At 36.7% G+C, this 15,075-nt stretch overlaps 1 protein-coding gene across 6 annotated transcripts in view; it reads right to left on the bottom strand.

The window, feature by feature from the left end:
- PALLD (palladin, cytoskeletal associated protein) overlaps window positions 1-15,075 on the bottom strand; it is a 198,649-nt gene that overhangs the window by 180,444 nt on the left and 3,130 nt on the right. For all 6 annotated transcript variants that reach the window (XM_074586951.1, XM_074586946.1, XM_074586952.1 and 3 more), the window contains one exon: window positions 14,003-15,046. In XM_074586951.1, the coding sequence (XP_074443052.1) occupies window positions 14,003-15,045 (1,043 nt within the window). In that variant the 5' untranslated portion in view covers window position 15,046. The remainder of the gene's footprint in view (window positions 1-14,002; window positions 15,047-15,075) is intronic.

Genomic DNA, 15,075 nt, shown 5'->3' with positions numbered 1-15,075 from the left:
ATGTAATATCAAGGAAATATCCACAGCTATAATAGAGCTTGCATACAAATATGTGCAGTGTCTTTTAGTCAGTCAAACTGCACTACACTAAAATCAGCAGAGCAGGCTATATAGTTAATCGAAGCAATAATTAATGAATTCAATCTGTGTTTAAAATGCAAAGTATTGAAATGCAGTCCAACCTTGTGCTGAAGGCTGACATAGTAGAGCAAGCCATCTTTCAAATAGGCAGAAGGCAGAGTAAGAGTCTGCTTTGAATCATGATGACTACATTTAGTTAAAAGCTACCTAAAGGTTACCCATCCAACACCATCCAGCTAGGGGAACTTTAATATTGCATCTTCCTTCTCAATCCAAAGCACATAATTTCTATCCTCAAGTCATACGCCTGAAGAACAGTCCTTCTGAGGACAAAAGTTGTGAAGGAACATAATATAGTGGGCCTGCTATAACTGTAACTGCCTTCATTGAAAGCCAGTTCCTGCATCGGTGTATATAGGAATTTTCTGTGGGTTTTATGCCTGTCCTGGGGTCTGGAGTGACTTTGGCTGTAATATCACACTATGTAAGGTCACATGCATCCAATTTTCAGGTTGCCACTTACCTGGATTACAGTAACAGTGGTGTGTGCTACATGCAACAAGAGATTAAGTTAATCTCATTTAGGTTGTGTTTTAGTTAGGTTTTTTTTTGTTTTGTTTTGTTTTGTTTTAAAGTGAGGGCTTTAGTCAGTGATAAAGAAGTCCTCTGAGAATAAAGACAGATTCTAGGCTGAAACTCTGAATCACCAGCCTCTGAATTTGCAGTCAGTAGCATGTCCTAGAATTGCAATGCCTGGCATCTGTAACAATTCCCCAGTTAACTGCAAATCACCATCTCCACCTACTTCCTTTATAGGTAAAGTCCCCCAGAATTACCTCTCATGGGTTTTGTGGAAAACAGGCTTTTATAGATTCCTTCTGGCCATATGGCAAGCCTGAGGAAGCTCAGATAGAATGAACTCTCCTGTCCCAACCCTCCCTAATTAAACTTGAAAGCCCTCACCAACGGCAATGCAGAATTGCAGAAAAGGCAGAAAACATACAGTAACATTTACCTTTGTAAGGCTACAAGTGTTTTCCCTTATTCTTCACTGTACGAGACTCACTGTACCAACATCTCAAGCAAACCATACATTGAGAATTAAGCTGTCCATCTCTATTGTCCTAAGGGACAAAGGATTGGAATCTTTAGATCCAGCCAATATTGGTATTAATTAGTAATAACGACTAATATACAAATGTTCTCTGCAGTATATAGGAAAGACATATTAAAAAAATTAAGTTCAGCATTCTACTTTGGATTATGTTGTACTGCTTCTTAACTGTGATTGAAGCTCTCCCTAAATTAACATCTGCAGAACTCCTTCTGGCAGAAGTGATTCACAAGCATCCTTGGGGAAACTATCCAATACAGAGAGAATAAGTATTTTCCCCTTTGAGTTTTTTCCTTTCCAATTTTGCTTCACTGATTACTGGTTAAGCGTAATCATAGTTTGGGAGACATAAAAATACACATTTAATTAAGAAAGCTGTTAAAGTGTAGAAGCAGAAATTGAGACAATTATTTACCCATTTTTTAAAAATCAGTTTGGAATATTATACCAATCTTCAACCAACTACATTATACTATACATAGTATCAAAATTAGATTTCTCATCTTTGTGCATGAGAGATCTCAAAGAAATTAGGGACATAAATCCCATTCATTGATTATCACGGAATTTACTTTCTGAGGACTCTTCATGCAGCGACTGTGAGAATTAAATTTTCTATGGATTAGTCATTCAGAATTAAGGCAGATCCTTAAAAAAAAAAAAAAAGGTTCTATTTGCCCACTTTTTATAAATAACTTCAATTCTGCATAAGAACTTTCCTAAGGGATTTTTTTGCCTTTTTTTAAAACACTGATACACTTAGTAACTTTTGTTTATCTACTTGAGGCACATATCAGTTGATCATTGCAGGTTTTAAAAGGGTTTGGTTTACACTGCTTGTACACAGGCTACTTGATAAATAGCTTTGTCAGTTATCTTAATGTAAGTCTTTACAGTTTAAAAAGTAGAAAATTCTGCGTGAAGGAATCTAACTGGAACTAAGACTATGTTTTGCCATGAAGTATTTAACAGAAGCAGTTGATTTTATATATTAAGAATAGGAAAAATGAAATGCCACTTTTATACTTTACGTTGAATTTGTCAATTATCTACATAATTTCATTCCTGTTATTTTCTGAACTAATTGGTTCAGCAAGTATTTACATTCAGAACTAGCAGAGAAACATATTTCCAGGAAGAAGGGAGCTAATCAGAAAAGGTTTTGATGAGCTTTGCATTCTACTAAGTGGAACATCTGATACTGGAATAAGAATTCTAAGCCAGCACAATTTTTAATCAGCCTGTACTGGACAATAACAGAAATTTACTCTCAAACACTTTAAAATTTATAAAAATTAACTTACATAATTCAAACTATGCATATTGTATTACTTCTTTTTATCCAGAACTATGCTTAAGCTGAAAATAAGCATGTCAATTCACTTATGCATATTCTTTGTTTAAATAATTTGGTTTTTGTTTAGGGAATAAGGTGGAAACTAAGTCAGTTGACACTCAAGCTTTAACTATGGATAATTGTCGTTAAGAGATCCATGTTTCTACTCCATGTCTGGGCTTAAGTATGATATTACAAATAATATCTCTGTTCCCACTCATGGTCTTCACAGTCCAACACAGGCATGTAGAATATCTAGCTGTACAATGAGTTACTGCAAGCAATTCTACCTTAAAAAAATCAAGAACAAAAAACCCCTTTTCTTCCTTCTACATATCACACGATGATTGCTTGTCTTAGACACTGAAAGCATTTATTTACCTGACTGATAACACAATATCTATTTTTGCAATGGTCTCCAACTTGTCAAAGAATATGAATACATGTCTACATACAAAAGAAAGAACAAGAATTTTCTTTATTGATTTTACAGATATTTGAGAGAACGTCTTTGCATTGTAACTGGCCCCGTTTTTGTTAAGTGAATGTTCTTGTTACACTAAACAACACGGAATTTATATTTTTGTTGAACTGGGTTGCACTTTGCTATCTTATTCCCAGGAGGAAACTGTGTGAGTATTGCACTCAGAACCCTTGGAAAAGCTTATTTGAATACAGCTTGTTTTCCTACATGAAGTGTGCTTTGACTCCTAGGTTTTTAGGGTGGGGTGGTTTTTTTTTTCCTCCATCTTAAAAGCAGAGCTGTCATAACACACAGGTACACACTAGACCAAAGAGACCCACCTTCTCTTTCAGAATCAAGTATCTGGAAAGCATATACCAGGATAATATGTTCTGACAGCATCTGATGCTGCACCTGGCCCCTAATTATCAGTGTATTAATATTTTAATACTCTGGAAGTTTTTAAGGCCAGGCTGGATGGGCCTCTGAACAACCTGATCTAGTGGGAGATGTCCCTGCCCATGGCAGGGGGGTTGGAACTAGATGATCTTTAAGGTCCCTTCCAACCCTGACAACTCTATGATTCTATGATTTTATCCATTTTACTAATACATCTCTGAGAAAAAAAGACAGTGGAAGAGCAAAATGCTGAGGATGCTAGATTGTGGCCAAATGTTAAACAGTCTTCTATGAAGCTTGTTATCAACTTGCAATTGTGAAGACTAGCCAAAAGGAGCAGGAGGCCCTCAGTTCATACTAGTTCAGTTGAATACATGCCTCAGCTACTCACAAGGCAACACAAGGTGGTCTTTCCATAAGCAATGATTTATTGTTGGGCCATGTGTTATCTCAGTGGCCACATTTTCTATGATATTAAAAGAATTCATAGTTAGCTATGGGTACCTGTCAGTTGTATCATAAACAAGAAATGGATTCTATTTGTCTAACCTTTACCCCTTGGCCACCTGAAAAGCACAACCTTATCAAATAAAAGGAGATAAACAAAAGTTGTTCACATATTATACAAGTTGTTTATAAAGCACTGAAATGCTCAGATAAAGGCACCTCATAAGGGCAAAGTCTTAATTATTTTTATAACGTTAATGCATGCATGGACTGCAAGTATACATTATTAATAAGATGGAACAATTAATCACTTTGATTTGAAGAGGCATGTTAGTGTTAGAGTAAAAGAAACATGTCTTCATAACAGACTTGTTGCAGAAAAATTTTAGCCCTCTACTTGCTTTGACCCACAGGTAGCTGAAAAAACCCCTGGTGTTTTAGCAGTGATTCTACCTGCTAATTACGTCCAACCCCCAAGCATTTTAATTTATTACCCTTTCCCACAGGAAGTCTGACCTGTTCCAGTTCACACTACTCCTAATCTTGAGTTGTGTATTCATCTATACTGAGTAGTATCACACTAACTGTAGCTTATTACTTATGGAAAATAAGGTTCTTGGAGTCTGGTCTATAATAAGCACTTTGAAATGGAGTACTTCAGTACATCAGATAAGGTACTTCTATACAGGCATTTTCCCCTTCTGCAACTTAAAGATATCTTTGTATATACAGGTGAAATTATCTCTTTGAATTATTCCTCTTGAACAGGCTTCTTTCATCATTATTTCCTTTGAACATCTCTCCCACACACCCTAAAAAGTTACCCAGAATCTCCGTTTATTTCTTCCTTCCTTTCTACGAGCCTCACTATTGATCAGAGTGATGGGATTCACTGCAGGGAAGACTTTCAGAGGGTTCACAGAAATAATAGGTCTATTTGCTGCTGTTTTTGCACCACCCACCTCAAAATGTGAGCACAATTATACAAGATATAAAACTAAAGCACTGCTATTTCTTTAACTTTCCTGCTCTCTATCCATCTCTGTGCCCAGGGAAGGAAATACAGATGTTATGGGAAGGACCTACTCTCTTATTTTCATATGTGACAGGGAGTAGGTGGGCAAGGGAATTTCTTTTACTCCTTCCTTTACCTTTGCATGGGCTTAAAGGGCAAGCTCACGACCTATTAAGTGGACTGTAAATGTAGATCATTTAAGAGAGCCATATCAAACTAACACTTGTTAGAAAGAACTCACTTTCCAGATGGGTTCTAGAACTAATAAAATAAGCTCAATATGCACTGCTGTTTAACAGTGTTTCTTCTATGTTTGGTCTATTATAAGCTTTTAGCTTATACCCTTCTCTACCTCCCTCAAAGTCCTGCCAGCTCCAATTGCATGAACTGAAGTCTAACATTTTCAGTCATCAGCTATGACAGAGAAGTCCTATTTGTTCAATTTCATCATCCAGATCTCTAAAGGTAGCTTTCACATTGTCAAGAAAGCATTTAGAGAGCACATTTCAGACATGACAAAGTTTTTTATTAGGAATGAATTTTTAAAGCATCAGATTTCAAAGTGATAGCTGTATTTACTTAATTTATATTTATAAAGTAACATATTGCATCTTACAAAGATATGTCCTGCTTAAGTAATGTTATTAAACTGCTGTAATTACCCTTAAGAAACTTAAACAATCCCAGATGTGGTATTGCCTTTAGGCAAATGAGCAAACATGTCAAAGAATATGAAGCCTATTTTAAATGGGATTTGGAATAGCACTGCATACCTGTTGAACATTGGTAAGTAATGATGCCAGAATTACTGACTCCAAACACTTCTCTCTATGAAAAGCCTCACCACTCTGTTTCTCTTCAAATTTCAGTACAAATAAAATAGTCCACTCCTAAAACATGAGAGTTCGTTCCCACCTCTGTTCTACTTTGCCTCTAGATTTAATTTTAATTTTCACAGATCGGCACTTTCAACTAGTCCATGACAAGCAGATTGGTAATGTATTTTGTCACTGTCAGGCTTCTTGGCTGTTGATGCTGTGCACAATACTGGAAAGGCCCAGAGATGGTATATAAGATTTATACAAAGAAATGCTGAAACACTAAGTAAAAGCAGCCTCTTGGAATACTGCCTCTGGCCCCGTTTCAGCACCACTTTTGTTGGAAATCTGTATTTTAAAAGTACTTCAATTAAGCTTAGTTTTTAAACTAAAAATGTTTAACATGGATAAAGTTAGTGTAGTGAAAGAGCTTTCTGAAGACATGTGGTGCCTAGTTATTTTAGAGTTCATCCAAGTTTCATTCAATCCCTATGTAAATAAAAGGCACACGTTCTTTTTATATATTTTTTCATTATGCAGATAGCAACACCATTTTCCTTATTTTAGAAGAGCAATTTTTATTAACTTACTTTTAAGCTTCTCACATTAGGTGTCAAGCATAGAATCAGTTTAAAATGTACTTTGATAGCATTTTCTTCTAATCTCTGAGTCTTTTTATAAATTGTTAATAAGTTATTTATTTATGGACCACTAGCAAGGAACTTTAGATCTGCATTCTTTTACTGAAAGGCAGACAGAGCAGAGCAAAAGAATAAAGAAGTGAACTGAGATACTTTGAAACTTTCAGTAATGTAATCAGAAATACACCAAGACAGAGACATTGGCATTCACAGATAGAGAAAAATAAAGTAACTGTGCTGGAATTGTCTTCCTAATTCCAATTTGAAAGAGCAGTCCTAGTTTCAACATCTATACCATTGTTTTTACAATTGCCTCTTACAACATCCATCTTCATGCACCTAACAGGCTTTATTCTTCCTATTCTCAGGATGGAAAACCAAAAAGAAAGTATGCAATTTTCTAAAACAACCAAAAAAGATCCTTCAGCTTAAACTTTCAGCTAAACTTACAGCTCTGAAGAAAGAGAGCCTGGAGATGCACAGAGCCTGTATAATAAAGATGAGGAAATGCATGCACCATGTAGTCAAAACTATTATACAAGCACAAGAAAGAAATGTAAGAATAACCTCAGTGTCCAGGATCTATAGATCATCCTTGGGGCTTTTACAAAAAACAAACAAGCAAACAGTTCGTGTCCCCTCCAGCCACCCTCCCCACACAACCACACCTGCACATTCTTGATTTTAGGTCTTTGAATATTCATTTTGTAACATCAATGGATTCCTCAGCCTAAATTCTCTAGCAATCTGTTTATTTTATAAGACTTTCATAAATTATCCTGTTACCACAATCTGGACTTTGTAAAGATCATTTCACCTAGGAAAGAGCCTGGCTCTCCATACACCCATTTTAAATACTGTACTCTATGATTTTAGCCAATAAAGCAAGAAAAAAACCCACCATCCAAACAGAATACTTGGTTATCACATACTACAAGAGTCTTCTAAATGCTCTCCTTAAGAAGCATGATGACAAATAATAAAGAATCTTCTTTCCAATATCCTGTGATTCTAAGGTAAAAGTATTATAAGTATTACTTACGAGTTAAGAAAATTGATGCACTGCTAGCATTTCTCAGATGTTCCACACTATTTTTTAAAGCAGATGGGTACATGATCTGAATGTACCTGAGGCCTTAACTCCATTGTATGTTTTCCCCCGATGCAGAAAATCCTAACAGCGTGGACACTCATTGACACAAAATGAATGGAGAATGGAAAAGAAAATATTTGAAAGATGCACATTGTCTACCTAAAACCTGCAGGCCACAAATTACTACAGGCAGCCGCTGCAATGGCTTAACCATTTGCAGTAGGGTATAAACCCTCCCTTCCCCAATAAATCCCAGTAGTCCAGAGCACTGTTCTAAGACAAACAGAATTAAGAAGCAGTTTCACAAGTCACTGAGGTAACTTTCAACATTACATTCCAGATCTTCTCCAAAGGAAACTAAAACTCCAAGGATGCCTGGAGATGGACAGGCCTTATCTCAAATTAGCAAAAGCAAACAAACAAAAGACATAGGAATGGCATAGCATGGTCCAATAAACCAAGAATATAAAAGGAAATTAATGAGAAGAGAAGAAGGGCTAGAAGAACAACAAGGCCAAGACTGCAAATAGCTATTATTTTGACTTATAAATGAAGAAAAAAAAAGCAAAAGAAAGAAGAAATTATTGATATAAGGTGGAGTAAGAAAAAATATTCTTGTGAAAGGACAATATTGAGGATGTTGACATATTTTCATATCTATAGATGTTATATCTTAATTTGAATGCAAATAAAATACTAAATGACAACTCATTACTGCTAAACAGATTTCTGAAATGAATGTATTACCAGATTAAAATAGCTAACAACATTTTTCTACTTACACTCAGCAGTATTACACATGCTGTTTATACTTTCAGATGATCTTCAATGCTCCATACACAGAAAATCATCCAGATCTACAAAGACAACATTTTTGCCCAAGGAACTCCTTAAGTACAGGAATTTTCCTCCATTCTTAACAAGTACTCTCTCTTTGCAGAAGACTAATAAGAAGACAGATTAGTGGGATTCTACTCTGAAATGATTAGTAGAAGACTACTGTGCATTCCTGTATAAAAGTATGTTTATTAGGCAAATTAGTTTCATAAAGAAAACCAGTCAGACTATGGGGAGAATGTAAGGAAAATGTTTATATTCAGGAGCAATTTAAAAACTTACTCCATAAACTATCTCCCTTAGGAAATAAATATAAAATATTCTGGAAACACTTATTTTTACAAAAGGTTGCATAATAAAAAAGAACTAGTCAAATATATACCTTGTCCTTAACACTACATTTGATGGTTTCTTTGCTTATAATAAGATTCTGCAACTTCGTTTTCCTCAGCCTTATAAGAACGGTAGCAGGCTAAGGCAGCATTCTAGCTGTTGTACAGGTTGAGGACTTTGGATAGTTTAGCTCCAAAAAAAGTTATGAACAGGGAAGAAAGCCAGTTATAAAGATTATTGGGATCCAGAATAAAATGTGATGCATAGAAAAACAATAACATGCTATAAGGTCAGAAATACTTAAGTAGTTTCTTTTGAAGGCCTTTTGCTCTGCCATAGATCACTTGGATGAACTCATGGCCACTAGTGCTTTTACTGCCTAAATATCAGCTGTGCTCATTACTAGGCTGGAAAACTTCTTGGGTGCTGGGAAAAATACCAATTTAGTCAGTGCTTTTCTTGTCACCATTAAACTAGTGTTATTTCATCCTGACTTTAGGAACTATGGCTTCTGGTTATTTTCTTCCCAGCTGAGACAAAAAAAAAAATGAAAATCCCAATTGTTCTCTACTTTTATCACACCACACAGAGTTTCAAAAATATTATTTCCAGTGGCTATGTTATTGAAACTGGCTTTTCTGGGAAAAATCAGAACAACTGAAGCCTGTTTTCTGCAGATTTTATTGCTATGTCCAAATATACAGACTGTGGTAATCCTGGCTCATACCCCTATTTGCATCTCCTGTTTCAGCAAGTTTTGCATGTGCTAAGTGGCTTGCTCTTATGCCTCACAGACCAGTTAAGTGTTCAGCCTGTTCTATAGCTCTTCTTTTGGCAATAACATTAATATCCATTCCTACCTCCTACCTATTCATCAGTTTTCACAAAACTTTTAATATCTTTTACACCTTTCCCCCTCCGGGCCAGTTTCTTCAGAAAACACTAGGTATTTAAATCTTCCCAATTCTTACACGATTATGCTCCAAAGAATTTTTTTTAAAGGTATTGCAAGTCAGAAATTCAGTCTAACGAAGCAGTTGTATAAGTACAGTGCTTTAGAAAATTAGATTCATTTTATTAGCAAAATACAAGAGATTGTCAACTAGTATTATATCACTGGTGTTTTGCTATTTTTTTTTAAACTATATAAAACTCATATTTACAGAAATATTCCTGAAAGTGGCATAAACAGCAAGCACTCTTCACTTGCTCCGCAATACACCAGTGATTTTAAATAGGCTGATATTTTTCCACTGCAGCATATTAGCTATTTACTGGATATTCAGGATATACCATAAAACTCCCTTTCAGCTCCAAAAGAGGGGGACTGATGTGCATGGGTGATGTTATTTAACTGTTTAGAAGTTCCTAGTAATGTTATTATAGTCTAGAATCCACTACAAAATGTTCTGCATTCTTTCTTACCTTCTACAGGGAAGAACCCCCTCCTTTCCCCAAGATTCAGAGATAGGACTTTGGAGTCTCACCCAAACAGCACGCAAGTATTCGCCGCGTCCTTACGCGGTTAGCACAGTCTCTTCACCACTGAATGAGTCTTGGCTTCTGTTCTACGGGCTCCTCAACAGCTAAAGGTCTCTATACTTCCCCCGTGTGCGGCTCGGCCCTCAGAAGAAATCCAGCCTGCGAGAACCCTGCCCGTGCTGTGTGCGAGAGACCTCTTCAGCCTAGGCAGCGTCATTACAGAAAGGTCACGATGCAAAATTGTATTGACTTCCAAAATTAATAGTTTTTAAGGTACAGCTGCCATATTTTTCCTCTCTTGAAGATCCACAATGAAATGGAGACTAAAGGGAAAATGTATTTTTATTGGAAACTTTGGAAAGGTAATTTTTTCTTAGCAAGTAATATGTTTTCTTTAAGTATATTCACAAATTTGTGTGCTGTTGCCATCCAGAGAATTATTAATATTTATTAAATACAACAAATTTGAGGGTGGACCATGAAAGTGTAACCAATTGACTGTCAAGGAGCTTTGCAAGAGATTGAGAAGTTGGCACGAAGCATATTTGCTGTGATTCAGCAATGGTTGTATCTGCAGAATATTAACATAGTACAATTATGGATCTCAAAAAGGGAAGTAACCCAAAAGTTCCAAAATAATCGATATTAATGAGATTGATTAACAGTACACTTGATTTTAAAATCATCTACTATTTTGTCACTTATGTTCACATATGAGAAACACTATGTTTCTCATAACTCATTCTGCTCAGTGATTAAGAGCTGCCTTCTCATTTAATGATTCTGCAAGTGTTAAGATTCAGAAAAGCAGAGTTTACATTAAAGTTTAAAGAACATAATGCTTTTTTTCTAGATTTCTTGTAAACATCTTGATATTAGGAGCCTCTGAAATGAATACAACAATGATGTAAAAGACATAAACAAAAAAACTTCCGTAGCTTGTACATAACTCCCTAGTTCAGTTGATTTTTATGTATAGTTCTGGAGTCATATCACTGAACTAAAGACTGATGTTCTGCCAGATAAAATAAGAGCAAAAAGATACTGAAGTATTACAACAGTGCATCTTTGCTATCAAAACACTGCAACGTCATTGCTGCTGTCAAACTCGCCTAAACTGTCTATGCTGTATTTCATAAAAGAAATCGACAACTTCTAATCAGTTCTGATCAGAACTGTACTTGTACCAATGGCAGGAAATACAGAGTATGCCAGTCTGATGGCATCAGTGAGGCTTATTTGCTGTGTTATCAAAGTAAACTCCTGTTGACCCTAGGCTCTATGTAGCGGATGTTTAGCAATTCTGTTTTTAGAGATCCTCCATGCCTATGCGCTGCCTATTCTAAGATAATTGTCATCCCAAAAAATACACTTTGAAACTCAGTAGGACTGAAATATATGTTAAAGTGTAATAGACTGATGGTGACAAAAACATTCAAGCCAACAGAAACACTGTTTCGTTCTTGTAAAACAGTATTGCCTACGAACCGACTCTCAGTACCATAATAGTCTTATTAATGACTTGGTAAGTAGCACCCTATAAAAAAAACCCCTTTGTGTCTCTTGCTTTCTTAGCAAGAAACTTTGTAAGAAAGTTTGCTGTTCAAGTAACGTAAGTATGGATGTTATCAAAATTCAAATACCAGAAAAACCTAAGTTCCTTTGAAGCAATATATATCATGGTGACTTCTCACCTGCAAGGGGGGCAGTTTAGATTTTTTTTTCTTCTAGTTGCATTACCTGTGGATATGAGTTGGCAGGGCAAATCTTTCTCTGTGTGCCATCTATTGGCACAGAGATTGGGGAATGGGTGGGATTCACCTCACCTACTATAGCAAACTAACAACAAAGTGTTTAGACTGAAGTATTTGCCTTAAGTTCTCGTCAATGTAGCAAACATGTGACTCTTGGTAGATGTGGTTCTCCCTAGTGCCTGCAGATGGAGTCTAAGATGACTTGGTCAGGTTAAATAGCTAACCTACAGATAGGTAAAATTAAGTGAAAAGGTCTTCAGTATTAATTAATAGTAACTATTTTTTTTCCATAAGGGTGGTTCCTCTGTCTGTTGCTACTACTCTGTTTTACAACTCAAAAGTATCAGTACCATTATGTTAGCTGTCATATTCCCTAACGCAACAACAACAACAACAGAATTACTCAAGTTAACAGATTGTGTTGCCCTAGTATCCACATCGGTACCACTGGCAGGCTGCTATATATTGAGAGGGGCAAGGAAGGATCTATGAGAAGAAACGTAAGAAGGAGGATTCACTGCCTGTCACAATTGTGCGACTTCTACAATTCTCCTTTCCTGCTTCATGGAACTCTCAAGGAGAATGAACAACTGGAAGGCTTTTGCACCCATAACTGTGATTCTTGTTCTTTTTTCCCAGCAGATATTAAAAAAAATAAAATAACAAGCAACTATTAATGACATGACATGGCTGTCATATTGCTTGATGGGCATTACAATTTAGGCATTACAACTGTACTTTCAGTGTAAGCTTCCTGACCTGTTGGCACTGTCTCTCCCTGGAGATATTTTCTACAAAGTAACTTTTCGCTTTGGAATGAAAGCACATCTTGCCATAACCTGACTTTTCAAAACTGCACATTTTAAAATCTTGTTGACAAAGATCTAAAATCTTCAGACCGACAACTTTGTTTATTCCCTTTTCAAACCTGTACCAAAAGGTACAGATTTTAAAAATATGTGAAAGACTGATTTCAAAGGAGAAGTTCAATTATGGTATGTATGAAGACACAAGTGATGGACAGGAATTTCTAAGCTTGCATAGCCGCAAGGCCTATCCATGTGACTATCCACAAGTAATCAGGGGGAACTTAAGGCAAAATATTAGTAGTTTCAAAGTGTTGAAAGACTTCACAGCAAAAGATATGAGGAAATTTAAAGCACAACAAGTGTTACAGGCAAGTGATTGCTACATTCCTTTAAGGAAATGTTGAGAACTTTAAAAGAATTATGTAGTCTTTGGACGTAACTAAAGAACCTTACAGGAAGTTCTGAATGAGGAACTACAAATTCTATCCTGTCCAAACAGGACTTTTTGGACAAAATTTTCCTTTGAGAATATCAATTATGCTCAGTTGACTTTAAATCAAAATAGGTTGTGAGGAACTATTAAACTAGAGGTATAATCTACCTCTGTGTGTGTTAAGCAATCATATTAGCATTAAGGCTCACACCTGTACAGTGGCAAACACTGTCTGTGCAGTGCTGGTTGACCTTAATTTCTATTAGCTTTTGAAGGAAAGGAAGACAGCAGAAATTATTATGAGTCATTCAGCCCTCACTGATACTGTGAATGTAGTTTTTCTAACTGTTATGAACACATGATAATAAATGACCTAAACCAAACAAACTTACACAGAATTTGCTTTTATGTTTTGTCATTGAACAAAAGCAAATGCACGTAAATGTCACTACAAAGTATCAAAAGAAGTTTTGAAATGGGGACCATCTTAATGTCTTCTGGAAATGTCTTACACATGAGGATATTTGATAGATTTAAGTTATCTCACAGTATAGACCCCAAATCCCATTGGTGTGGGGCTTGGGGACATTCTAATTAATTGACGGTAAAAACTGTATCAACTGCCTGATACATGCTCTTCAGGGGCAAATTGTGAACTCGTTCACCTAGATTAATGAGGTAACAGTCACACAAAATGAGATTAGAGCCAGTTCTATTCCTAATTTTGCCATGTTGAACTTCATTTCCCAAGCAGAAAACAATGAAACACTCTAAGAGAACTAAAGAGGTCAGAATCTGTTATTCCATGTGCTTACTAACCACTGCATGATCCACTGCTCTTATGTGACTACCTCTAAGTGGGTCCAACATGATACCTGTCCTTAGGTATCTTCCACAATCAGAAGATGAAGATATCCAATGACTTAGTTAAAAAGGCAGGCGCTTACCTGACATCAGGGACTGGGTTGCCAGCAACTCTGCATTCCAGCAATACTTTGTTTCCTTCAGCAACTTCCTGGCTCCGGAGCTTCTGAGTGAATTGAGGTGGTGAAGGTTCATTCTCTTCCATGTTGATGAAGGGGTGGCAAAGGACCATTTCGCTCTGAGTGATGCTTTCCCTTTCAGAAAAGTGTTCATTCAGATGAACTCCAGATAATTTTGTCTCAGGCTCAGGCTCTTGATGTGGCCTGTCAAACTCCTGGTTCACTGAGGTACTTACAGCTGGTTGTTTCTTTTTAGGAGACAGGTATCCACTGTCTGGAGAAGAGGAGTCCCCATCAGGACTTCGACCTCTTGTCTTTGCTGCCTGTCTAAATATAGATGACAATTCCTCTATGAATGTGGCAGCTTTGTCACACAGCTTGTTCCTGAAAGGAACTTCTCCTTGGGATGCCGATTCGGAATTTGGGCTTGTCTTGGGCATATCTGGGCCATCTTTTTCTGAATGTCTCAGGCTTCTAACAAAGCTGGGACTAGCAGTTAGCAAAGGTGAGGTGCTTGCCTGCCTCCTGGAAACTGTGACAAAACTACTTGCTGTTTGAGGTGCAGTGGATTGCTCTTTCTGATTCCCTGGGAGAACATGACTTGCAGCAGATGAAGTCAGACTGCTTGCTTGAGACCTCTGTAAAGCATCTTGCTCATGCAGTTTGGTATCTCTGAAAGAAAGATTTTCTGAAGTGCTAGAAAGAGCGGTGTTGAAATAATGAGTAAAGTCTGGTGATGCATTCTGATCCTCCTTCATGGAATTAGCAATGGCTTCCTGAGCTATGTCAAGGCTCTTACATATCTCCTCCTGGGTAAGGAAGGCAGAAAGTTCATTTGAAAATGCCCCGTTCTGTATGTCTGGTAGGGAATCATAGAAAAATTCATGGTTGGATGAAGCTTCTGACATATTTTCAGGATGTCCCTTACTGGTGCCTCTCTCTGCACAGTAAGCATCCTTCAGCATTAAAGAAAGAGGCAATGCCTGGCCACAGCTTCTGTCTTGCATCCTGGAAGACAAAAATACAATTCCTTAACA

The sequence above is a fragment of the Larus michahellis genome, chromosome 5 (genome assembly GCF_964199755.1).
Source record: "Larus michahellis chromosome 5, bLarMic1.1, whole genome shotgun sequence".
Lineage (NCBI taxonomy): Eukaryota > Metazoa > Chordata > Aves > Charadriiformes > Laridae > Larus > Larus michahellis.
Note: the sequence above shows the minus strand (reverse complement) of the source record. Positions and strands in the feature narration are given on the sequence as shown.